This window comes from Chionomys nivalis, chromosome 16 (assembly GCF_950005125.1).
Source record: "Chionomys nivalis chromosome 16, mChiNiv1.1, whole genome shotgun sequence".
Taxonomy (NCBI): Eukaryota; Metazoa; Chordata; class Mammalia; order Rodentia; family Cricetidae; genus Chionomys; species Chionomys nivalis.
The window spans coordinates 43,015,621-43,040,767 of NC_080101.1; the positions used below are offsets into that span (position 1 = coordinate 43,015,621).

Sequence of the window (25,147 nt, forward strand, 5' to 3'; positions counted from 1 at the left end):
AGGCTGGTCTCGAACTCACAGAGATCCACCTGCCTCTGCCTCCCGAGTGCTGGGATTAAAGGTGTGCGCCACCATCGCCTGGCTTTGTTCAGAATTCTAAAAGAACAAATAACAAAGAAAAACATTGATTGACTGAGGCAGGATCTCATTATATAGACCTAGCTGGCCTATAACTCACTGTGTAAACTAGGCTGGTCTCCAACTCACAGAGATCCACCTGTCTCTGACTCCTAAATGCTGGAATTAACGATGTGCACCACCACCACTGGCTCAAAATATATTTTGTGTATCACAAGTATAAGTGATATAAATTACAGTAGCTTTTATTTAGTCAGGTGTTTCTTTTAGCCAAAAATACAGAAATACCACAAACAACAGAGATTCCTTAGGTTAAAATAAATAACAGCATATTTTTGTATACACATGTGAGAAATGCCTAGTATGTAGAATGAAATGAAGTGAGCACACACATTTCTATAATAAAAGCTCCTTTAGCACACCTGACAAAACCTCCTGAGAAAATTTCTCCAAGTGTCTCTTAGGTAACACAAAAGCTTTTCTCCAATGATTTAGATATTTTTATTGACCTTTTGTTCTTCAGGCTCTTGTTGAAAAAAATAAGCTTTCTGAATCTGTAAACAACAAAGTTTTAAGCACATTACTACTGTCGTCAGAGCTATCTCATTTCTGCAGCTCTTCATGTACACGCGGGCTACTTGAGGCATTAGCATGGAGCGTTTCTGCATCCCCCTATAAAGCAGACGCAGCAGGCCCAGGGTGTTCCTGTGCACTGGATTTCACAGCATGTGCTGCATAGTTAAGGCTGGTATTGTCACTCCAGTGCCAGTAGCCTGAGAAGGGATTGTAGAGCATTCCTGCCACAGTGTGAACTGAGAGACCATCTGAAAAAAATCAGAAAACTTGAACTCAATAAACAGGTACCATTCAAACCACAAGAGTCTACAGTAATTCTTAATTTAATGAACAAAACCGCTTTGATCGTACTTGACTGCAGGTGAGAATATGTCCTCCCAAGCAGAGGACTGGGGTCAAGTGCCAGCTCTGACACCTGCTGCAATGGTGACCCATTCCAATGCCGCAGATAGATGATGTGTCCTGCAGCAATGGAATTAGGGGAGATATGTCTAAGACAGCTCTGTGCTTAGAATCCTCTAAGTTCTCAACAAATGCTAGCTGCCACTTGAGAATACCTGTCAATAGAGAGTGTCTCCATAAGGTATCTTCTTTGGTTTGTTTTCTCTTTTACTTCTGTGTAGCCCAGGCTAGCCTTGAGTACCCAGCTTTCCTGTTATAGCCTTTCATATGCGACAATCACAAGCATGCACTGCTATTCCCAGCTCCAAAAATATTCTTTAAAATATCTTTTTTACAGACATCTCTAGAAGCCACCACATTGCCCTGAACAGACAGTATTTTAAATGAAACGGTTGGTGGATACACTTCTGCCAAGAAGGGGAGCTAAGAAGCATTACTTCACAGCGCTCAACAAAGCTTTGACTGGGCCACAGCACAGTGAGGCACTGTGTGGAGTACAAGAAGGAGACTGTGGGCCAGGAAAGAGTGGAGAAATGTGAAAATGACGTACAGCCATATTTAGATCACACTTTACTGCAGGGTGAATGAATACGAGCTCCAAAGCCGACTGCAACTCTGCCGTCTACCGTGGCCACTTCTGTAGGAACCAGACATACAGAAGAAATGACATGGAAGGTGGGGATACATCTGAGTATAGAAGAGTCCAGAGAAATCATATGACAAATCGAGATAGGCAGGGCTCACCAGGAGCAACAGAGCATGTGTAAGTAAGACACACTGACGCCCATCCTTAAAAAATGAAGATTCAAGCAGCCAGGACTAAGAGCCAGGCAGAAGCGGTATCTCCTCCATAACCACCATTTCAAAGTTTGAGACATAGGAGAAGAGATACAACTAACATCGGGAAAAATGTAACCTGCTTAAATAAGCGCTAGATCGTGAGATTAAGAATTATACATGCATTAAAGGTTCAGATAGGACTGGACAACAGTCGTAACACTTACTTGGTTCTAGAATACTCTCCAGCTTTTCAGGTGAAACAAACTTCTCCCACGTGTGTGTGCCTTTTGGAACAAGGCCCATGATTTGTTCTGAGAAAACAATGCCCAAGGCGTAGGACAGCTGTGTTTTGTTGATTGTAGTGATGAATAATGAGCCACCAGGCTAACGGGAGGAAACGTATATGCAAGTGAACCGATGGAGGAAGTGTAAAAAGTTAGGAGCAACTGTTAGGGAAAGGCTTACTTCCCCACTCTCCTTCTTTCCAAATGATTTCGGTGCAAACAAGATATGAAACATAATTTACCAAAATAGCACTTTTTCTTCTCTCTTGGGAAGATCTGTTATCACAGGCAGTCACTAAGTCTGTATACATCAAGCACGGCTTTCAACTCAAAATCCTTTTAATGCTATAGCATATTTCTATATACTCTCGGGTATGTATTAAACACTTTATCAAGGTCGATACCTGTATACATTTACATTCTTTTCTCTTTTTATTGAAAATAGATTTTCCCCCATACAATATACCCTATTACTGTTCTCCCTCCTCCTACTCTTCCCATGGCCTCCCATCTCCACTCCCATCCGGATCCACACCCTTTCTGTGTCTCACTAGAAAACAAACACGACCTAAGGAATAATAAATAAAATAAACCAAAAACAAATAATCAGAATATGACGAAACAACCAAACAAGAAAAAAGGCCAAAGGAAAAAGCACAAGAAACACATACAGATGCAGACATACGTTTGCAACGCACAGGAATCCCACCAAAAAAAAAAAAAAAAATCAAAACTGGAAGCCATAATATATAAAGGACTTATAAGACTTACTATTAAGGGAAAAAGAACCTTCAAAGATGTCACTGAGAGCCGGGCGTGGTGGCGCACGCCTTTAATCCCAGCACTTGGGAGGCAGAGGCAGGCGGATCTCTGTGAGTTCGAGACCAGCCTGGTCTACAAGAGTTAGTTCCAGGACAGGCTCCAAAACCACAGAGAAACCCTGTCTCGAAAAACCAAAAAAAAAAAAAGATGTCACTGAGTTAATTTTGTCACCAGCTACTGTTGGGCATGGGGTCTACCAGGATTTGTTTCCCCAGTGAGACCCCCTTGGAGAAAACTAATTGGTTATCAATTGGAGATAGCTTCTAGGTTAAGAATGTGGCAGGGGTGGTGGAGTGATGACCTCATAGTTAAGAGCACTGGTTGCTCTTCCAGAGGACCCAGATTCAATTCCCATTACCCACATGGAAGCTCACAACTGTCAGTAACTACAGTTCCAGGTAATCCTACACCCTCACACAAATATACACGTAGGGAAAACAGCAATGCACATAAAATAAAAATAAGTAAATTATTTGAACAAAAAGAATGGGTCTGTTGTCTACGTCTTTCAGATTTAGGAGCCCATCTCATGCAGACTTATGCAGGCCCAGGCCCTGTGCACCTGGTGCAGACCTATGCAGGCCCAGGCCCTGTGCACCTGGTGCAGACCTATGCAGGCCCAGGCCCTGTGCACCTGGTGCGGACCTATGCAGGCCCAGGCCCTGTGCACCTGGTGCGGACCTATGCAGGCCCAGGCCCTGTGCACCTGGTGCAAACCTATGTAGGCCAAGCCCTGTGCACCTGGTGCGGACCTATGCAGGCCCAGGCCCTGTGCACCTGGTGCGGACCTATGCAGGCCCAGGCCCTGTGCACCTGGTGCAAACCTATGTAGGCCAAGCCCTGTGCACCTGGTGCGGACCTATGCAGGCCCAGGCCCTGTGCACCTGGTGCGGACCTATGCGGGCCCAGGCCCTGTGCACCTGGTGTGGACCTATGCGGGCCCAGGCCCTGTGCATCTGGTGCGGACCTATGCAGTCCAAGCCCTGTGCACTTGGTGCAACCCTATGAAGGCCCAGGCCCTGTGCACCTGGTGCAAACCTATGCAGGCCTAGGCCCTGTGCACCTGGTGCAGACCTATGCAGGCCCAGGCCCTGTGCATGTTGTCATAGTACTGCTGAGTTCAAATGTGTGTCAGCCTTGTTGTGTCTAGAGGGCCTTGATTCCTTGGGGTCCCCTTAACATACAGAGGTCTTCCATGTTTCTCTCAGGTGCTGTACCTAAGGTGCTTGGAGCAGCATCCCCCATACATCGTGTGCTCAGGAGCACTGCCAACAAACACTCTCTGACACAAACATTAATGGTTAAAGTTCAAGCATTTTTTGTTTTGATTTGTGAAACAATTACGAAAGGATCAAGATAAACACTTAGATAAAAGCAAATCATTTATGGGAGTATTTAGTCTGCCTAGTTAAAGACAATCTTTTCATTTCATATACTTATTTTCAAAACAGCAAGAAAGACGTACTTCTTATAGTCTCGTTAGCTTAACGAGGATAAAATGCCACTCCAAAATCACCTTATGGGTCTCTCTTTCTCTATCAATTTTAACAGATAGATGATAGATAGATAGATAGATAGATAGATAGATAGATAGACAGACAGACAGACAGACAAGACAGACAGACAGACAGACAGACAGACAGATAGACAGATACAGATAGATAGGTAGGTAGATGACAGATAGATGCTACACAGATGGTAGATGATGGATATTTGACAGATTTAGATGATAGATTGATAGATAGATGATAAATAGATGATATATAGACAGATGATAGATTAAAAGATGATAGATAACAGGAGATAGATAGATAGATAGATAGATAGATAGATAGATAGATAGATAGATAGATAGACAGACAGACAGATATGGCATGTATAGAGTAGGGAGAAGAGGTAATTTTTAATACCACCCTAGATTCAAACTAAGACAGAGGACAAAATATTAGGGGGTGTGCACATCACTACACATTGTAGTTCCTCTCTGGAAACTCTAGTATTTTAAATCTTACTAAGAATCATTCATGAGTCTCTCATCTCTGTTCTGTAGTATCACACTTCACGGTGATAGTAGTAAGCAATGTTTCTTTTTCTTTAAACATAGGGTCTCCACTAAAAACCAAATTAGATTTAAGTTTACATCTGCAATTTAGACATATATACTGATACAAATACAACAACTAATAATTAAGGATTTTACTTGGAAAACAAGAAATTAATGTAATAAAATTCCATTTAAGAGTGAAACACTTCCCTTTAATCCCAGCACTTGGGGGGCAGAGGCAGGTGGATCTGTGAGTTTGAGGCCAGTCTGGTAAACAGAGTGAGCTCCAGGAGAGCCAGGACGCATGTGCACGCACGCACACACACACACACACAATAAATAAATTAAAAAGTAATGAAAAGGTACAAAACCATCAAAGATGGAAGGTGATTAAGGAGACACAGTACCTAATGCAATGCAGAAGCCTAGGTTGGATACACAATGGGAAAAAGAACATCAGTGGAGAAACTGATAAGCCTAGCACGCTCTCTATGCATCAATAAGGCAATGCCTCTATCCGTGTCTAAGTCTGTAGATATGTACTAGGGGTTATGTGTAGGAAAAGGACATTGGAGGGGCAAGTGAGGAGCCTGAGGCACAGAACTGAGGTCAGCACGTGCTTTCAGGGCATACAGTGATATGTGGACATCTGAGAGGAAGTGTATCTTTCAACATGGGGCCCTAAGTACCCGGTTTCTACCCATTTGTGAGCTGTTAACACAGTGGGTCACAACCCCTTTGGCAAACCTCTATCCCCAAAACTATTTACATTATAATTCATAACAGTAGCAAAATTACAATTATGAAGTAGCAACAAAAATAATTTCATGGTTGGAGGTCACCACAACATGAGGAAATGTATTAAATGGCCGCAGCATTAGGAAAGCTGAGAACAACTGTGTTAATATGTGGGAAAAACAGGTGAAGGCAAAACTACTCTGTATTTGCAATTCTTCTGCAAATCTACAATTATTTTACTATAATGCTTTCTGCTGCAGCCACTGCATCTTCACCTCTCCTTCAGTCCTTCCAAATCCAATCCCCAGTCTCATCCCCAGCTCTGCAGCACAAAACTTGCTTTGATATCCCTTCCCTTCCTACCCCCATTCCCGATGGACCACACAGATTTCCCCCTCCCAATCTCACTCCCCAGCTCACTGCTTGTCCCAGCCCTCAAATCCAGTAGGCATTTCCTGGGAACTTCAGCCGGCAAAGCAGGCAGCTACCTGCAGATCTTCACCTCTCCCTTCTCCTCTAAGTCTATCCCCCAGTCTCATACCCAGCTCTGTAGCACTCCTGCTGTGGTCTCTCTTCACTCTCTACCCCACTCCCAGAGGACTAAGCAGATCCTAGTGGAACACCCTGCTTTCCTCCAGCTGGTGGACCCCATCTTCCCCCTGCCGCCACACTCCTAGCCCATCCCCATTTCTATTTATCAGCTTCTAAGACCTAGAAACACATTTCACCTGGAATCCCCAGTGGCCACACCTAGGATCCCAGAAGAATTTCCTACCAGGCAATACACAGTCACTACACTTGTCTAAGATCCAGAGATGAAACAGAAACCAAGGAACAAAACATCCACCCAACAAAGACAAGACTAGGTATCAGTATCTAGAATTACAATCTTCCCAATCCCATATGCCTAGATGCTAGGGTGAAAACACCCAGGACAATATCTCTCTACTAGAGCCCAGGAAGCCTAACACAAAAGGTAATGAGCATTGTAACGTAACTGAAGCACAAGAAAAAGACCTTAAAACAGCCTGTATGAATATGACAGAGGACTATAAAGAGGAAATTAATACATTCCTTAATGAAATCTATAAAAACATAAACAGTGGAAGGAAATGGATAAAACAGTCCAAAACATAAAAGTGGAAATAGAATCATTAAAGAAAACACAAACTGAAGGAAATCTAGAAATGATAAATTTAGCAAATCAAACAGGAACCTTAGAGGCAAGCCTCACAAACAAAATAAGAGATGGAAAGGAGAATCTCACACATTAAAGACATAATAGAAGAAATGGATACCTCAACCAAAGACAACATTAAATATAAAAATCTCCTGGCACAAAAAGCATCCAGGAAGTTGGGGACACTATGTAAAGACCAAATCCAAGAATAACAGAAATAGAAGAAAGTGGAGAAACACAGGCCAAAGGCACAGAAAATATTTTCAACAAAATCATAGCAGGAGATGCCTATCAAAGTACAACAAGCATACAGAACACAAAATAGACTCAACCAGAAAAGAAAGTTCCCTCAGTACATAATAATCAAAACATTAAATGTATAAACAAGGGAAGAATATTAAAAGATGCAAGGGGAAAAGACCAAGTAACATATAAAGGCAGACTATTAGAATAATACCTGCTTTCTCAATGGAGACTCTAAAAGCCATAGAGGCCCAGACAGATGTGCTACAGACTCCAAGAGAGCACAAATGTTAGCCTAGACTATTATACCCAGCAAAACTTTCAATCATGATAGATGGAGAAAATAAGACATTCCACAATAAAATCAAATTTAGCAATAACTATATACAAATCCAGCCCTATAGAAGGTGGTAGATGGACAACTTGAACTTAAAGAGGTTAGTCACACCCAAGAAAATACAAGGAATAAACAACCTCAGACCAGCAAATCAAAAAAAGGATAACACACACACACTAGCACCACCACCACCATTGCCACCATCACCACCACCACAACAGGAATCAACAAAGACTGCTCATTGATATCTCTCAATATAAGCTGTCTCAATTCAACAATAAAAAGACACAGATAAACAGAATAGATGTGAAAACAAAATTCATCCTTTGCCTGCATCTAAGAAACACACCTTAACATCAAGATTAGACATCACTTCAGAGTAAAAGGATAGAAAAAGATATTTCAAGTAAATGGACCTAAAGCAAGCTATTGTAGCCATTTTTAAAATATGTGACAAAATAAACTTTGAACCAAAACTAACCAGAAGAGATAAGAAAGTATACTACATACTAATCAAAGGGAAAACCTACCAAAAGATCTTGGCAATTCTTAACATCTATGCACCAAACACAATGGCACCCAAATTCATAAAAGAAACACTACTACAGCTTAAATCACATATTAGTGCTCATGCATTGATAGTGGGGGACTTCAACACCACACTCACCAATAGGCAGATCATCCAGACAAAATCTAAACAGAGGAATGCTGGAGTTAACTGACATTATAAACCAAATGGACCTAACAGACAGCTACAGAACATTTCACCTGAACACAAAAGAATATACCCTCTCCTCAGCACCTCATGGAACTGCCTCCTAAACTGCCCACATACCAGGACACAAACTAAGTCTCAATATATACAAGAAAATTGACTCAGGCAGTGGTGGTGCATGCCTTTAATCCCAGAATCCAGGAGGCAGAGGCAGGCAAATCTCTGAGTTTAAGGCCAGTTTGGTCTATTGACTAAGTTCCAGGGCAGCTAGGACTACACAGAGAAATGTTGTAGAAAAAAGAAAAAAGAAAAAAAAGGGGGGGGGGGAGTGAAGCAAATTCTGTCTTACCTTTAATACTTGGTAACAGCACTGTATGAACAGTTCGAGGTCGATCACATGCTCTACAACTTCAGAAGCCACAACAGCATCAAAGACTTCTACAGTCTCATTCACGGTCTCCTCCAGGGAGCACACTTTGTACTCTATCCTCTCATCCAGGACTGGATCAAAGGACTTATGGTGCTGCGCTATCTTAATGTTTTCAGCCACAGGGTCGATTCCAGTAACTGAAGCCCCCAGTCGCCCTAGAGGCTAGAGGCATAAAAATTGTTATGCTCAAGAAGAAAACAGAACACATGTTAGCAACAAAAATTTAACCAAAACAGTTATCAAATACCAAGTAGTCAGCTCTAAAAACATACAAATGCCACCAACACTAAACAGAACCAACAGGACCAGCAGGTTGTACTCATATATTTATTCTAATACCTATATATAGCAATAATAATATTTTTAAAGAGGCCATAGATTTGACATGGGTGACATGGGTGAGAGGTAGAGGGAGGAGAAAGATGGAAGAGAAATGTTGTCAATACAACAGACATACATACATTTTTAAATTAATTTAATTCTTTAGTAATTCAAAACTGCTATTCCATGTTTCAAAGGGCAGCACATAAAATACTAAAACTATCATGGAAAATATTCATCAAAGATTAAATTATGATGTGAAAGGCCCCTGTGCTGATGAAGACTATAAAACACAGTTGTGCTGGGCGGTGGTGGCGCACGCCTTTAATCCCATCACTTAGGAGGCAGAGGCAGGCGGATCTCTGGGAGTTCAAGGCCAGCCTGGTCTACAAGAGCTAGTTCCAGGGCAGGAACCAAAAAGCTACGGAGAAACCCTGTCTCGAAAATTAAAAAAAAAATTAAAAAAAAAAAAAACACAGTTGTACCACATTCCTCCTGGGACAACAACCGCACATCCCATACCTACAACATTTCAAAGGACTGATTCCCACAAGTAGTAAAACTCTTGCCGGCCTTATTAGAGATGTGTAAAAGGAGAGATTAAACCTGCATTTAATCTCGAAGAAACTGCCTAATTTCTTGGGCTAAAAAAGATTAAACAAAGCTCTGAATGACCCACGCCCATTTATTAAAAACAAAACCCAAAAAACTTGAGTTTTCTGAAAATTCTTTTTTTCAATTTTAAAAACAGAACTTGTAATAAAATTATAACTCATAATAATATTAAAATTAGTACTATTCACTTAAAATAAACAATATATTTGGTAAAGGGATAAATGAAGCAGAAGGCCACTCTCAAATTTTTACCCAGTTAAAAACAACAAAATCTTGATCAAAACATATTAAATGCATGCATAAATATCCCAAGCTGTTTGATGAATTGGACATCTTTAGAAATGGGTTGTTTCTGTAAACACAGCAACATGGTCTACTTCGTTACTGCTGGGATGATTTTAAGAATTTAGTCACTTTTACTGGCACTCTTAGGCCCCCTAAGCCATTCTCATGACCATGAAGAGTGTAAAAACACAGCAAGGCACTTACTTCAGTTAATAAGCCTCCGCCACAGCCAACGTCAAGAATCTTCATCCCAGACAAAGGTTTCCCTGGATGGTGACTAGCACTTGTTTTCATAAGATTGTCTCTATGAAAGCAAAATTCAAATATATAAAGACAGATGGTTAGTTTTATCAACAAAAGTCTTAAAACATACAATCTTCAAGGAAATATTAACCTCCATTTAATTTAATTTGCTTATTTAGCTGTCTTACTGGAGACAGGGGCTCACTACATGCCTTGAGTCCATGATCTTCCTTCCTCAATCTCCTGAGTTCTAGGATCACAGGAGTGTTGCCACCATGCCCTGTCTGGAATCCCAATTTGAAATGATTCATTGAAATTTTTATGAACGTATCTTTTATTTTCAGAATTAAATAACCTACTTAATTTGTACATTTTCAATAAAGTTCTGAAATAATCCAGCATTAATCTATATGGCAGCTCACAACTGTCTATAACTCCTGTTCCAGGGGATCCAATACCCTCATACGGACATACCTGAAGCCAAAATACCAATGTATATACAACAAAAATGAATAAAATTTAGAAAAGCAGATGGAGTCCCACATTTATTTAAGTGGTCTACATTCCTGTCTTTATTATATCTCTTTTAGACTCCTAAATTAATAGGGCTTTTTCATGTATAGTAAATGTACTCTAGTATAATCATTGTAATAATTTTAAAAAGATTTATTATATATATATATGAGTGTTATATTTGCATGCACACCTTTATCCCAGGTGAGGGCATCAAATCCCACCAGAGATGATTGTGAGTCACCATGTGGTTGCTGGGAATTGAACGCAGGACCTCTAGAAGAGCAGTCAGTGCTCTTAACTGCTGAGCCACCTTTCCAGACCTGTAATACTTTACCATATGTACAACATATATGTATATGCACCTACATAATATGATACACAATATGTAGTATAATATTATAAATTAAGTTTTAAATTTGATATATAATTTAACTATACTTATACTAAAATGAAAATAAATTTAATGAACATATTAGGGTATGTTATATTGCTAGTAAAAGTAACTAAACTCTTAAAATAATCCAGACAGTAGCTAAGTAGATCACTTCAGGATGTTGTACAGAATGAGCCATTGCCAAGGAAATCCAATCCATTCTTCAAACAGCCACATAATGACTGCTATAATTAGACCGTACCATTTCCTTCTGATGGCTTCTAGTTATGATGAAAACAAAATACAAACACACAACCACAGCTTGCACCACACTAGATGACCCTTGTTATGTGATGTGTATAAATAATGATGCCACAGTAGTCGGACTACAGTTCTCAAACTTAGTAATGCTGGAATGGCCTAGACTTGCTGAAACACAAACTGCATCTGGAAGACCCAGCCACGACAAGCTCAATAGAGGCCTGAGTCTCAGTAGTTTACCCTAAGGCAATACCTGGTTCCAAGACCACAGACGGCTCAGGCACCACCCAGGAACAGACCATCTAAAGGAAATTCATAACGTTTCAACCACTGTAGATAGAATCACTTGCCAGCACACACCCATGGGTTTTCGCCAGGACACCCCTAGACAAATGTCAGCCCACTGGGGATCCTGAACCTTAGGAATCCTTCACCTCCACCTTTGCTACTATAAAACCCAACCCTAACTGAGCTCGGGGCTCTCCGATCATTCCAGTAAGTTGGACACATGGAGAGTCGAGTTTGTAAACTTATATAAGAATAAAGGCTCAGCCAGGCGGTGGTGGCACAGGCCTTTAATCCCAGCACTCGGAAGGCAGAGGCAGGCGGATCTCTGTGAGTTCGAGGCCAGCCTGGTCTACAAGAGCTAGCTCCAGGACAGGCTCCAAAACCACAGAGAAACCCTGTCTCAAAAAACCAGAAAAAAAAAAAAGAAAAGAAAAGAAAAGAAAAGAATAAAGGCTCTTTGCTTTTACACACAGGACTCCGTCTCCTAGTTGGTTTTGGGAGGACTCTGTGGCAAAGCCCACTGAGTTCTTGCCTTTCTTTATCTCCCATTGAAAACACATGGTCCACATTTGGTTCATCCAAGGAGCTCCAAGGAGCTTTCAAAGTCTGGTACTGGAGCCCCATAAGTGTGAGCTCTCAAACGTCCTTGTTGAACCTATCTGTCTCTGTAAGGATCCCTTTATCAGAAGTGCCTAAAGATCATCAAGGCCACTGCAGATTAGCAGCTATAAAATGACCTGATGGTGTAGCACTTTGGTTCCCTTTCATTAGGACTGAATTCTAATCACCTAATAGGGCCAAAAGTGTTTATAATTAAGTTGTCAAAGCAACCTGGGTTTTAGTACTGTTTCTGTAAGTTAATGGTTTAAAAGATAGTTTAATTTTTTTTTTAAATTGTGTGAATGTGTCTGGGTATGTGCATGAGCCCAGTGAGCCCTCAGAAGCCAGTGAGGCTGTCAGGTCTCCTGGAACTGGAATGGTGTAAGCTGTCTGATGTGCATGACAGGAACCAAACCCTGGTCTTCTGTGAGCAGCGTGGTGAATTCTGAACTGCAGAGTCATCTCCCCACCCCCAAAGTTAATGGTGGTAAATGGTGGATCCTGATGAGAAACAGACCTAATTTCCAAAGCAAACCTAAGATGCAGAATTTTGAAAGCAAGTAAAGCAAAGATGAAATGAATGCAAAATAGTGAATTATGCACTTTTAAAGACTTAAAAGGAGTTTCTGGAATATTACCTTATGAATGGCACCCTCAGGTCATTCATAGAATGAAGAGGTGCAAATATTCCTTGTTCATCCCACCACTTGTGAGCCAGGGCCAGGAAGGTTTTCACCTCCTTGCTGTCAACTGTTGTTTGTGAAGTACTGTATAAGCTTTGCCAAGGGGACCTAAGGGACGAAAACAAAGAACCAGGCAATACTGTTGTTCTAAAATATGTGATAAACAGAATATACTGTATATAAAGATATCCTAATTTATTAGGTTCTAAATATAGATAGATGGCTCAATCATATGCTCATATAAATTCACAAGCTTTTGAGTACAAAGTCTGTTCTTCTAGGTCACATCTAATACGAAAAAATAATAACAACAATAATAGCTATCACTTATCAAGTATCCACTAAACATCAGGTACTATCTAAGACACATGTTATTTTGGACAACTGTACTGTTATCCTTATTTTATGGTTGGGAAAAGAAAAGTTCAGAGAGATCAAGTGAGTGGTCGAGCCCCGACTTGAACACAGTGATTCTACCTTCCGCCTGCTCCCTCCACTTCCACAGAGGTATGGAAGTCTAATCTCCACCATCTCCCGACACTGTCTTACTCTTCCACCGTCTGCAGACTCCATACATCACCTTCTAGTTTTCCCAGATGAACTACAGAGAGATTATTCTGAAATAAAAATCTAATTAATTTTTTTCTCACATAAAATGCTCTCAAGGTTTCCTTTGTCGTTAGAGAAAAGAGTAAAACCCCTGGGGTGAAAGAAAGCTCAGAGTGATGGAGTCCCCAGCTTCCGTCCTCTCTAAGCTCATCTCCTCCTCATCTTTTCCCATCAGCCATGCAGCCTTTGAATGGGCCATGCTTGCTCTTACCTCACAGACCTTGTGGATATTGTTTCTTCTGGATAGATCATTTTCCCACAGCCCTTCCTTTTCTCTACTAAGCACTTCCGTCTCGCACCTCAAATCTTAAGTTAAATAGAATGTTACTACAAAATCGTCCTTGGTATTCAAACGTGGGTCACATCCCCCCATTTTAACTCCTATGTCACGGTATTTCTTCATGGGTTGTATATCTTCTGATCACGTCTGTTACTCACCAGACTACCTACTGTGAAGGAAAGGCAAGGACAGTGGCAAATCATTTTATTCCTAGGGACTAGAACAGCTCCTAGAACACAGCAGTTTCTTGCGAGATAATTGTCAAATAGATATTTGAAGAGAAGAGATCAGAAAAAATGGATAATTTGTCCTCACTCTTTTAATCACAAGAGAAGGGGAAGCAAAACAAAAATCAGACACAACACTGAACTGCACATCAGTACAGTGTAGAGAAATACTCCAAAGTTCTACAAGGCCAAAGATAATTAGGCTGTTAAAGCAGAAAAAATAATTTCACTCGATTTTTCATTGTTTTATTATTTTTCCTGGCTCCATTTAGAGAGTACATTCTGTAGGTATTATTCTTTTTATATTATTTAAAGTCAAGTACCACGTGTCAGTGAGATGGCGCACTGTGTTAAAGCGCTTGCCAATAAGCCTGACAAGCTGCGTTTGATCCTTGAAACTTACATGGTTGAAGAAGAGAAATGATTCCTCAAAGTTGTTCACTGACCTCTGCAAGGGTGTGAAGGCATGCATGACACCTCCCTAAACACACACACACACACACACACAAATAAATGTAACTTAAAAAAATTAATTCAAGTTATCACTTTCCTCTAACGTTTTCTTAGGAATCTGAGTTTCCTTGAGCGAGACTAAGTCAAACCTTCAGTAACCAGGACTAGCACACCAAAGGTAACACACAGTAAGTAGCTGCTCCGTTGACAGAGAAGAGTTTCACCTACACCCAGTCTCAACCATGCTCACAAGATGCAAGGCTATGCACTCAGGAAGTAGACTCAGTTTTAACTATTCCAGGGAGGTAGTTTTTCACAAGACTAGAAATGAATTTGTAAAATCTAAACACACATTTTGCTGACTTACTCTTACTACGTAGCATTACAGACTTCTCTGCCTTAGTGTGTTTATGTTTTTGTTCCATCACAAGGGGACTACAGAGAAGTAAAACATTGCCATGTCCTTAATGCAGCCTTCTCTCTTCTCTTTTCTTTTTTTATGATAGAAATGGGGGTTTCTAAGAAGGAAAAAGGTACTCTTCAGGGTGGAAGTGGGCTGGAGAACTGGAAAGAGATGTGTCTAATCTATTAAAAATGAAAATTGTCCCTGAATTTGAATAAATAGCATACATGGCTATATACTATATTTTCTTACAGCTTTTCAGTGACCTTGAAGTTTTCTAAGCCTAAAAATTATTACAACATATGATTTAAAAATATTTAAATAAAGGTCACTTTAAACTAAACCAGATGAGCTTTTACATACTGGTCAAGTTTATTACACACAATCAAAACTAAACTACTATTATGCACAATTATGTAAATCCCTACCAGAATAACAAAAATAAACTCACCTGTAAGCTTTCATTCTGGTCAGACAGGAAAAAGTCATGCTGTAGGATCTAAACCACATGGTCCTGTGTTCATTGAATTTCCATGGCTTAATCTGTAGATTCCTGGTGAGCTGATTCCCTGAGTTACCTGAGAACAAAGTTAAATATCCAGAGAAAAGCATGTAATTTCTTGCTATGAACACAGTTGAAGAATTTTTATATGACATTCTTATGGTATATTGTAACTAATAAACAAATGAGTTTATTAATTTGGGGTTTAATTAAAAAAACAAAAAATAAAGGTCTTATTGTCTTCCATCTAAAAATTAAAATTATCAAAATTAAGTAGTAAATATGTAAGCCCTGTCACTGTTTTTTTAACATTTATTTGTGTGTGTGTGTGTGTGTGTGTGTGTGTGTATTTGTATGTGTTTGTGTTCTATGGACATGCAGGTGTCTGTGGAGGCTAGAAAAAGATGCTGCACCCCTGGAGCTGGAGTTACAGGCAATTATAAATCACATGACATTAGTACTGAAAACCATATTCCAGTCCTCTCCAAGATCAACAAATGCTCTTATCCAACGAGCCATCTCTCCAGTCCCTGCCATTAATTTTTACATCTACGCTAGGTTGCATTTTAAAAAAACACAAAATACATTCAAATATAAACTATTTCATCTTTATACTAAAATATTAATTTCTAGGCTGTCAAAGCTAGTTCAGATTCTGCCAGTTCCATGCTAGATACCTGAAATAGTTCTTTAGAAATGCTTTTTAGAGAGGGACAAAAGTCAGGGTAGGTGTGTGTGTGTGTGTGTGTGTGTGTGTGTGTGTATAGCCTAAAATAAAAACACATAGATTATATGTTCAAACTTACATAGAGACATGCTTAATGGATTATTCTGTTGTTCAATTAATATTTTGACAAAGGATCCTAGAGACAAAAATTACATAAATCATGACAAAGGACAATTCACCAAGATGATAAAGCAATTCTAAATGTGGTGTTTGTATGAAACATGGAATTTTAAAACAAATAAAGCAAAACTGACAGAACTGAAACAAGAAAGAACAAACCCACAGCTCTAGTGGAGTGCCAACATTCCTCAGTGGGTGGAACAACCAGCAGAAGAAAGTCAGCAAGGAAACCAAACTGAACATTGCTGAGCAATACGGATAACTGAATTTGTGAACACGCCACCCAAACTGCAATAGAATCTACATGCTCTCAATCATTCATAGAGTGTTTAAAAAGATAGACCAAATCATCATTATTCAACCTCTAAAGAAACTAAATTCATACTTTAAAACCTTCTTAAAAAACATCCAGGCTCAGCCAGTTCCACTAGAGAATCTCCTGTGCAAGGGCGGCAAGAGCTCTGAACCACTGAGCCATCCCTTCTACTCCCAAAGGAACCTTACACTTAAAGTTCCTGGAAGAAGAAACAACAAGCAACGCTACCCAGCCTCTTCACTTAAACACCACAGTGGTGGACAGTGAGCATCAACAGAATACACTCCCTATTCCAGCACTGGAGAGGAAGACCACAAGCTGGAGGTCAGTCTATGCTACATAATGGCCCTAGCCTGATTATTTTGCTACTTTTATTTTTTGTCTTGTTGAAGTTTATGGTTTTTGGTTGTTTTTTTTTTAATTAGTTATTTATCTATTTGAGAGAGAGAGAGAAAAAGAGAGAATCAATGCAGGATACTTCCCAACTCATTTTACAAAGCTAGAATTACTCTAAAAAATTAAAGAAGATTACAGATTAATCCACCTAAAGAGTAGACATAAAAAATAATAAAATCAATATTAATAAAATCTAGCAATATATAGAAAAATACTCTAGCAGGCCCATACTGGATGAGGCAGATGAAACACTTTACAAAATCCCCGCCCATCTAGGATGAAAACTCAAGGAGTAAGAATGGAGGAGAAATTATTTTACAAAGCATCTACAAAAATCCTATAGTTCACATATGACTTAAATGACAAAAGAGTGAGACGCTGCCCACATCAGGAACAAGATCTTGGCTATGGCAATAAGACAAGAAAAGGAAGCAAAATGCATGCATGATGGAAAGAAAGAAATTTAACTTTGTAGAAAATCCCAAGGAATCTTAAATCTATTTTTTATTATTTATTTATTTATTTTTACCTTATGAGTGTTTTGCCTGTATGCAACTGTATTCTGTGTGTGTGGTGCATACAGAAGCCAGAAGAGAGTGTCAGGTACCCTGGAACTGGAGTTCAGAGATGGTGGGTTACAGTGTAGGTATTGGGAACTGAACCCAAGTCCTCTGAAAGATCAACCATGCTCTCAACTGCTGAGCCATCTCTCCAGCCCCCACAGGAATCTTTCATTTAAACAAAAGCTCTTTGAATAAAAGATTTGAATTCAACAAACTGAAACAAGCAGTAGGGAAAAAATAGCAAATTTTTGTTTGCTTGTTTGTTTTTTGAGACAGGGTTTCTCTATGTAACAGTCCTGGCTGTTCTGGAACTCACTTTGTAGACCACGCTGGCCTCAAATTCACAGAGATCCACCTGCCTCTGCCTCCCAAGTGCTGGAATTAAAGGTCTGCACCACGACCACCTAGCTAAAATAGCAAAATCTAACTTAAGCAAAGCAAGATGGCTCAGCAGAGAAAGATGTTTGCTATCAAGCTTGATGACCTGAATTCAATCCTTGGGATCCACACAGTGAAAAGAGAGAATGGATCCCCACAAGCTGTCCTCTGACCTGGACAGGTGTACACCCCCACCCCCTGCCACACCCACAAAATAAAATGTAAAAAATAAAAGAGAAACCCACTGATGCTTATGCAAGCAACCCTGACTGAATTCAGTGAGTCTCATACAGAGAAAGATCTAACAGTAGACAGGGCTTGTGAGGAGGAAGAGATTCTTCAGGAATGGATGTTAGAGTAGGGAGAAGAATAGGGAATGACTATGATCAGTGTGTGTCTCAGTGTGTGTGTGTGTGTGTGTGTGTAATTGTGAAAGAATAAAACAGATGTTCAATATTAATGAAAATGAGGAATAAAACAAATGAAAGCTACGGTGGGAACCACGCACCTACCAAAATATCTAAAATTTAAAAACGCTGATATCATCCAATGTAGAGCAGGAAAGAAGCAACTATATCTTTTATATATTGAGAGTGCGCATAGAAAATGGTACAGCCACTCTGGAAAGCAATTTAGCAGCTTTCGATAAAGTAAAACGTATGTTTAACGTGCAAGTCAGCAGCTGTACTATGTAAACGCTAATTTCAGAGCAGTGAAATGTATAAAAGCTTCAAACTGAGAACAACAAAAAAGTACTGAAATAGCCAGCTTGAAACCGTGGAATGACTATACTTAGAAATATAAGTATAAACTGTACTCAGAAATTATAACTACAAACTTATATCCAGAAATAAAAGGCATACACTGATACATGCAGACTTAGATGAAGTTAAGGGAATTCAGACCAAGTAAGAAAGACTCTCAATATAAAAAGATACATAACGTATAATTCATTTATGTAATACTTAAATTTTTGTTTGTTTTTGTGACAGGGTCTCACTATGTGCCCTGGCTGGCCTACAACTTACTATGTAGACCAGGGTGACCTCAAACTCATAAAGATCCACCTGCCATTGCCTCCTGAAAGCGAGATTTTAAAAAATCTTTTCAAATGTGTATGGGTGCTTTGATGTATATGTATGTATATATGTATAATGTTTGTGTAATACTTTAGTGCCTGGAGCCTGCGGAGGCCAAAAATGAGTACAAGGTCCCTTGGAACTAGGGTTACGGACAGTTATGGTCAACCACGTGGGTGTTATAAATAGTTATATGGGTGTTGTGAACTGACCAGGGGTCCTCTGGAAGAGCGGTCTGCACTGTTAACTACTGAGTCATCTCTCCAACTCCCATTTATGTAAGTAACACTTTTGAAATGACAAAATTATAGTTACGGAAAACAGATCAATGGGAGTTTTGGACGAGGTAGCAGACTAGAGGCTACTTCTATGAGAACTGATGGAGGAAGTCAGAATAAGGGAGAAAATAGTCTTTATTCCAAAGAGAAATAGAGGAAATGCTTTGGAAATTCATGATGGAAGTGAAAAGAAAACAGAACAGAAATAAAAAAACCTGCCACAGAGGAGGAAGCTGAACACAGCCTTCACTATGCCCCAGCTGCTTCCAAAAAGTAAATCATAAGAGCCAGGAAGTCCCACCCTCAGGTCAAGAGTCTCAAATCAAGTCACAGGCTTTGGTGACATCGTGATTCCTCTGAGGCACATTCAACAGCATCAAAGAAAAATCCCATTTTGTCACCCTGCATTGCTCAGAGGACAGCAGCCACGCATCAGCCTGAGAAAAACTATAGGTACAAATGGAGCCACCCCAGGAGCCATATCACAGAATAGCCACAGCCTGAGGAACCCCAGTTTAGCCTGCCACAGCTCCTGGATGAAGGATGGCCCAGAGGCAGCTATAAGAAGCAGGAGGGCCTGATGAGCCAAAAGGTCAAGGGAGCGAGCAAGAGGGTAGTTCAGGATGGGAAGTGCATAAGGCAAGCCAGTTCCTCTCTCGGTGGACGGAAGCAGATCTCATCCACTGTTTCCCTGGTGCTTGATAATTCTGATACTGAAGTCAGTGGGTAGATACAGTGTTGACGATGCCTCTCTGTCCTTCACTGCTGAAGTCCATGACCTCTGAAGTTCCTGAGGGGTACACCATACCCACAGTGGCATCCCTCCAGCGGGGTGCTTACTACTCAGGAGGCCTTGCAGCTAGGGCAACAGGTTCTCTGCTTTTGCTCATCCCAGTACTGTGGTCACTTCCCAGCTCACTGGGGAGACACCCAGAAGCTAAGACAGCAGCCCTATATTGTATCATCTGGGGAGCTTCTGGAAGGTACAACATCTGCCCTGCCCACATAGTGCAAAGCTAACTGTGGCAAGCAGAGGCTTCTAGTACACACACACAAAAAGGAAAACACCAACAGTGAAGATTACTCTGAAAGACACTGGGCACTTAAACACCATTCAGCAATAGTATTCCCAAAGACAAGAGCCCACAAGCTCAGCTGGCTCTCCCTCTCTATGCACTGAACTAGGAGCCTCCAAATTTTAAAGACTCTCTCTCTCTCTCTCTCTCTCTCTCTCTCTCTCTCTCTCTCTCTCTCTCCTCTCTCTCTCTCCCTTCTGTCTCTCTCTGTGTGTGTGTGTGTGTATGTATGTATGTATGTGTATCCACTTCAGGGAGTTGGTTCTCTTTCCACCATGTGGGTTCCAGGAACCTATCTCAGAGTGTTAGGCCTGGTATCAAGAGCCATCTTACTAGCCCTCCATCATCTTCTTTTTCTATTTAATTAATTAATTTATTTAAACTATCTATTACTGTGGAATTTTTTAACTATGCAAAGATGTGTTGAATTTGTTTAATTATGTGAAAATGTGTTGTTCTTTTACCTTGCCTGACTAAGACACCTGATTGGTCTAATAAAAAGCTGAACAGCCAATAGTAAGGGAAGAGCTATAGGCAGAATTTCTGGGCATTGAGAATAAGAAGAAACAGGAATTTAGGCTGACGGGAGAGAGAAAAAGAGATGCCAGGGAGATGACTGGGAGATGCCAGGGGCCAGACAGACAGACATGGAAGAAGCAGGAAGGTAGGATATACAGGATGAAAGAAAGGTAAAAAGTCCCGAGGAAAATGTAGATGAACAGAAACAGGTTAAATTAAATTAAAAAAAAAAGTAATGGGACAAGACTAAGCTAAGGTTGAGCATTCATAATTATAATAAATCTCCATGTCTTTATTGGGAGCTAGTTGGTGGCCCAAAGAAAATTCTAACTAATCTCTCTACCTATTCATTTATCTTACGTGTATGAGTGTTATGCCTGTACGAACGTATGTGCACATTTGTCTGTTACCCACAGAGGTTATGAAAAGGCATTGGTCCTCCTGGAGTTACAAATGGCTGTGAGCTACCATGTGGGTGTTGGGACCCAAACCCAGATCCTCTGAAAGCGCAGTAAGTGCTTTTAATCACTGAGTCATCTCGCCAGCCCTCTTTTTAGTCTCTGTATGTATCTGTCATTTCCCTTCAATCCATCTCACTTATTTATGCTCCCCCCATTAGAGGCACTCATTTTTCTTACCCTTTGTTTCTGTTTTCTCTTCTCTATACTTGGTAGTATTTTGACTTCATCTACTGATATGTGAGACTTTTCTTGTGGAGACACAAACAAATGTCTACTCAGCCCGGACAGGGAACTAAAGGCCCAATTTTTTTTTTTTGCACATGAATAACAGACCAATAAAGCTGTAAGTCCACAAAAGACTCCAGCTCCTTAAACCTGGCCCTCATCCAGGTGACTCAAGGACATGGCCTTCCGCTTAGCAAGGGGTACAGTGGGGACATGCTTTCTTTCATCTGTTTTTGTGAGCCTTTAGTGAACTGTCAATCAAGTCTGAAAGCTTTCCAAAAACTCACAAGTACAGCATTTGGCTTCATCAGTTTTCCGGCAGAGGAACTCCGGCTGGACACAGGACTGCAGTACCTGTTTTCAGCTAACTGGGACAGGACCCATCGTTTGCTCTCTCTTGCTCTTTCACCTCCTCCTGAGTGCTTTAGCATTTTATGAACATGATTTAGAAGCCAGGCTAGATCACTCAGGGCTGCCAAAGCCTATGCTACCATAGGATTCAGCAAAGCCACTAAAGCTCCTACTGAATCGACTTTCTTAACTTTTCCTGTGGACATCAATACCCCCTTTCTCATTCCCACTTCCTCAGTAATGCATGTCCTTCCCATAATGTCTTCTGTTTCTTGACCTTCACTATGGATCTAAGCAGGGAATAACCAAGTGTTTCCACCAGCTTGTAATAAGCCTGTCCACCAGGAACTGACTCTTCTCATATTGCCTCAGGTTATATAGTCTTTGTCTAAAGAAAGGATGGATGGTTCTATTAGTTTTTCTGCCTCTACAGCACTCAGACTAATCCCATTCATGTTCATGCAGCTGTAAGACAAAGACTGACAGGCTTTCATTGCTTGTTTAAAAGTCCTTTCCACATGTGGGTGTGTTGGCACTGTCTTTAATCCCAGCACTGGGAAGGCAGAGGTAGATGGATCTCTGTGAGTTCAAGGCCAGCCTGGTCTACATAGTGAGTTCCAGGATATCCAAAGTTTCACAGTGAGAGCCTATCTCGAAAACAAACAAAGTTTTTTCTATGCCACAGTTGAGAGACAGAATACTCCCTTGCATGCCCCCTGGATTGCGCCATTCCTAAGGCTCCTATTCACATGATTAGTCATGGATTTTCTTTCTCTTATTAAAGATTGGACATGAGGGCTATCGTCTATCACCTTTACTTTGATCTTTCTCTGGGGTTCCAACTTTTGGAATCCCAGGAAGGCCTCTTTAGCACACATCCAGCCTGCACTCTCTCTCACTTGAGTCTTGCCAATTATGAGAAACAACACACCAATAACACTTCACTTCTCTCTTTTTTTTTAAACTTTCTTTTCCAGATTAGTGACTAGTACAGAGGCTAGAAATGAAACATTTTAGGGTTTGCTTGCTTGTTTTTTATAAAAAAAAAATCATAATTCCTCCCATACTCTCACAAGTTCTTTCTGAAAGAGAGCTAAGCCCTCATATGTATGTCATGTTGCCCAAAACAAAGGCTACATCACTGAAGCCATAGCCTGCTTAAGACACCAACTCATACATTCCACTTTGAGGAACTGGTAAACACTCTTTGGCCCACTAGCTACTTAGGGAGCATTCCCATAACTCAGGAGGCGGAACCCATTTACGAAGAAGACATGCCACCCTACCAAGAACAGGAAGATGGAATTCCCCTCAAAGATGCTTCACTCCCAGGCAGCTCAGTGGTCACACATTCTGTCTCCTATCTCATGAGGCCTGACCACTGCTACAGCAAGGAGGCACATTATCTCATGGGAACAGGAAGCCTTGGAATTTCTCCCATGGGTATTTCACCCTCATGGATCAGACTCAGTTGCATGTCTCAGCATGGGGGACCATGCAACCAATCCTATACAACTCATCTTCTGTTCTATTGGTCCCTTCTTGGGTGTCAAGTGTGTTATGTGAGATGGGAATAAACATCTATAGACCTAAGATAGGGTGCTGTGGGATAGTCAACCAAAGTGTGAACCCCGAGTATGCATTTGTGTTAATTAAACAAAATCAACCTTGGGTCGGGAGGCTGAATTAGCAACTATTTGACAGAAAGTAACCATAAAGAGTCCAAAGATGTCTGGAAGATGATAGAGACAGACAGGAAGTAGTAGGAAGGGGCTTTGAGTGGCATGTTTTTTTTTGTTTTTTTCTATTTTGGTTTAGCAGAGCAGAAGGACAGCTCTTTCTGAGACACTAGCAAAGAGAGAAGGTCAACTAGTTGCTACTCCGTCTTTCTGAGCTAGTGGGTTTTCACCCCAGCCTCTGACTCCTGAGTCTTATTGATAAATAGAACAATACAGATTTAATTAAAAGCTGTATTTGGTGTTAGTGATAGAGCCGGTGCCTGCAGGAACAGAATTCCCACCAGCCCAGATCTAAACAGCTAGGGAAGCAGGCCAAAGACTGTGGAGCCACAGTCCTGGATAAAACAGCAGCAAAGTGCAGGCTTTGTGCTGATGCAAAAGCAACAATAGAGAGACAACCACAAACCAAAGTCCAACTGGCAAATCATGCGTTCATTAGTACTAGTTACAGGGTTATGGGTGAGGGGCTGATACGGGAGCCAGAGCCACTGGAAGGCAGCTATATTGCCAAAAATCCCACCCCATCATGAGTAAGAACTCATGAAGCTGGAACCCCTGGGCTCTCTGCAGGGCTCACAAGCAGTTGAGTAGGCCAGTCTCTCCTCTCAGCAACTGTTTATAGCTTCTATAGCCTTGGGGAGGGACTTTTGCAAATCATGTTCTTTTCAGCTTTCCCAACTTGTGAGATTCTTTTACTCTCCTTTCTTCCTGCAAAGAAAGTTCTAATTCAGAAGAAATTGTTACTTTTTTTTAAAAAAATGTGCTTATGCACCTGTGTGTGGTGTGTATATGCAGTATGTGTCTATGAAATTGTTTGTTTGTAAACATGCTCGTGCATGAGGCTAAAAGTTGACATCAGATGTCTTTCTCCACCACTCTTATATTTTAGGACACACTCTCTCACTGAACTCATTCATTCAGATAGGCTGCCAACCAGTGAGCTCCAGGAAGCCACGCATCTCTGCCAATTTGACTGTCTCTGCCAGTCCACCCCACCACTGCAGGAGTTACAGAGAAGTTGCTGCAAGCGGCTTTTCCTTGGGTTCTAGGATCTATACTCTGGTTCTCCTACCTGAGGACCAAATGCTTTATTGACTGAGCCATCTTCCCACCAGGCTTTGTTTTTTTTTTTTAAAAAAAAAAATATTTATTTATTTATTATGTATACAGCATTCCTTCCATGTGTGCCCACAAGCCAGAAGGGGGCGCCAGGTCTCATTATAGATGACCGTAAACCACCATGTGGTTGCTGGGAATTGAACTCAGGACCTCTGGAATAGCAGTCAGTGCTCTTAACCACTGAGCCATCTCTCCAGCCCAGGCTTTGTTTTTTTAACAGCATGTTTTTATTTTTATTTTATCCCTTGACATTTATCTAATTTTGATTTTGAATGTTTTAACCATTCAAAATGTTTCTTCTTTATTTTCCTATTCTCTTGATCTTTTCACATCCCTTACATTCAACACTCCCTTTCTCCTTTAGTCCATTTAACCATGTTCTTTTTCTATTTTATATCACTTTCCCCATCTCCTTCATAAGTCCTATTCATCTACAGCTTTGACACTTATAATCCATAGCACATTCTACAGAAGTTTTCCACTTTTAGTGCTGTGTCTACTGGTGACAGATT

General features: G+C 40.6%; 2 protein-coding genes across 2 annotated transcripts in view; both read right to left on the reverse strand.

Annotated features, from left to right (window-relative positions):
- Positions 1–212: 212 nt before the first annotated feature.
- Coq3 (coenzyme Q3, methyltransferase) overlaps positions 213–25,147 on the reverse strand; it is a 32,980-nt gene continuing 8,045 nt past the window's right edge. The window contains exons 2-7 of the mRNA XM_057790348.1: positions 15,238–15,364; positions 12,770–12,922; positions 10,055–10,154; positions 8,549–8,791; positions 2,061–2,220; positions 213–902 (exon numbers count right to left, since the gene is read on the reverse strand). Of these exons, the coding sequence (XP_057646331.1) occupies positions 751–902; positions 2,061–2,220; positions 8,549–8,791; positions 10,055–10,154; positions 12,770–12,922; positions 15,238–15,364 (935 nt within the window). The 3' untranslated portion in view covers positions 213–750. The remainder of the gene's footprint in view (positions 903–2,060; positions 2,221–8,548; positions 8,792–10,054; positions 10,155–12,769; positions 12,923–15,237; positions 15,365–25,147) is intronic.
- Pnisr (PNN interacting serine and arginine rich protein) overlaps positions 15,256–25,147 on the reverse strand; it is a 48,840-nt gene continuing 38,948 nt past the window's right edge. Inside the window, exon 13 of the transcript XR_009058410.1 lies at positions 15,256–15,364. The gene's annotated coding sequence lies outside the window, so the exon portion shown is untranslated. The remainder of the gene's footprint in view (positions 15,365–25,147) is intronic.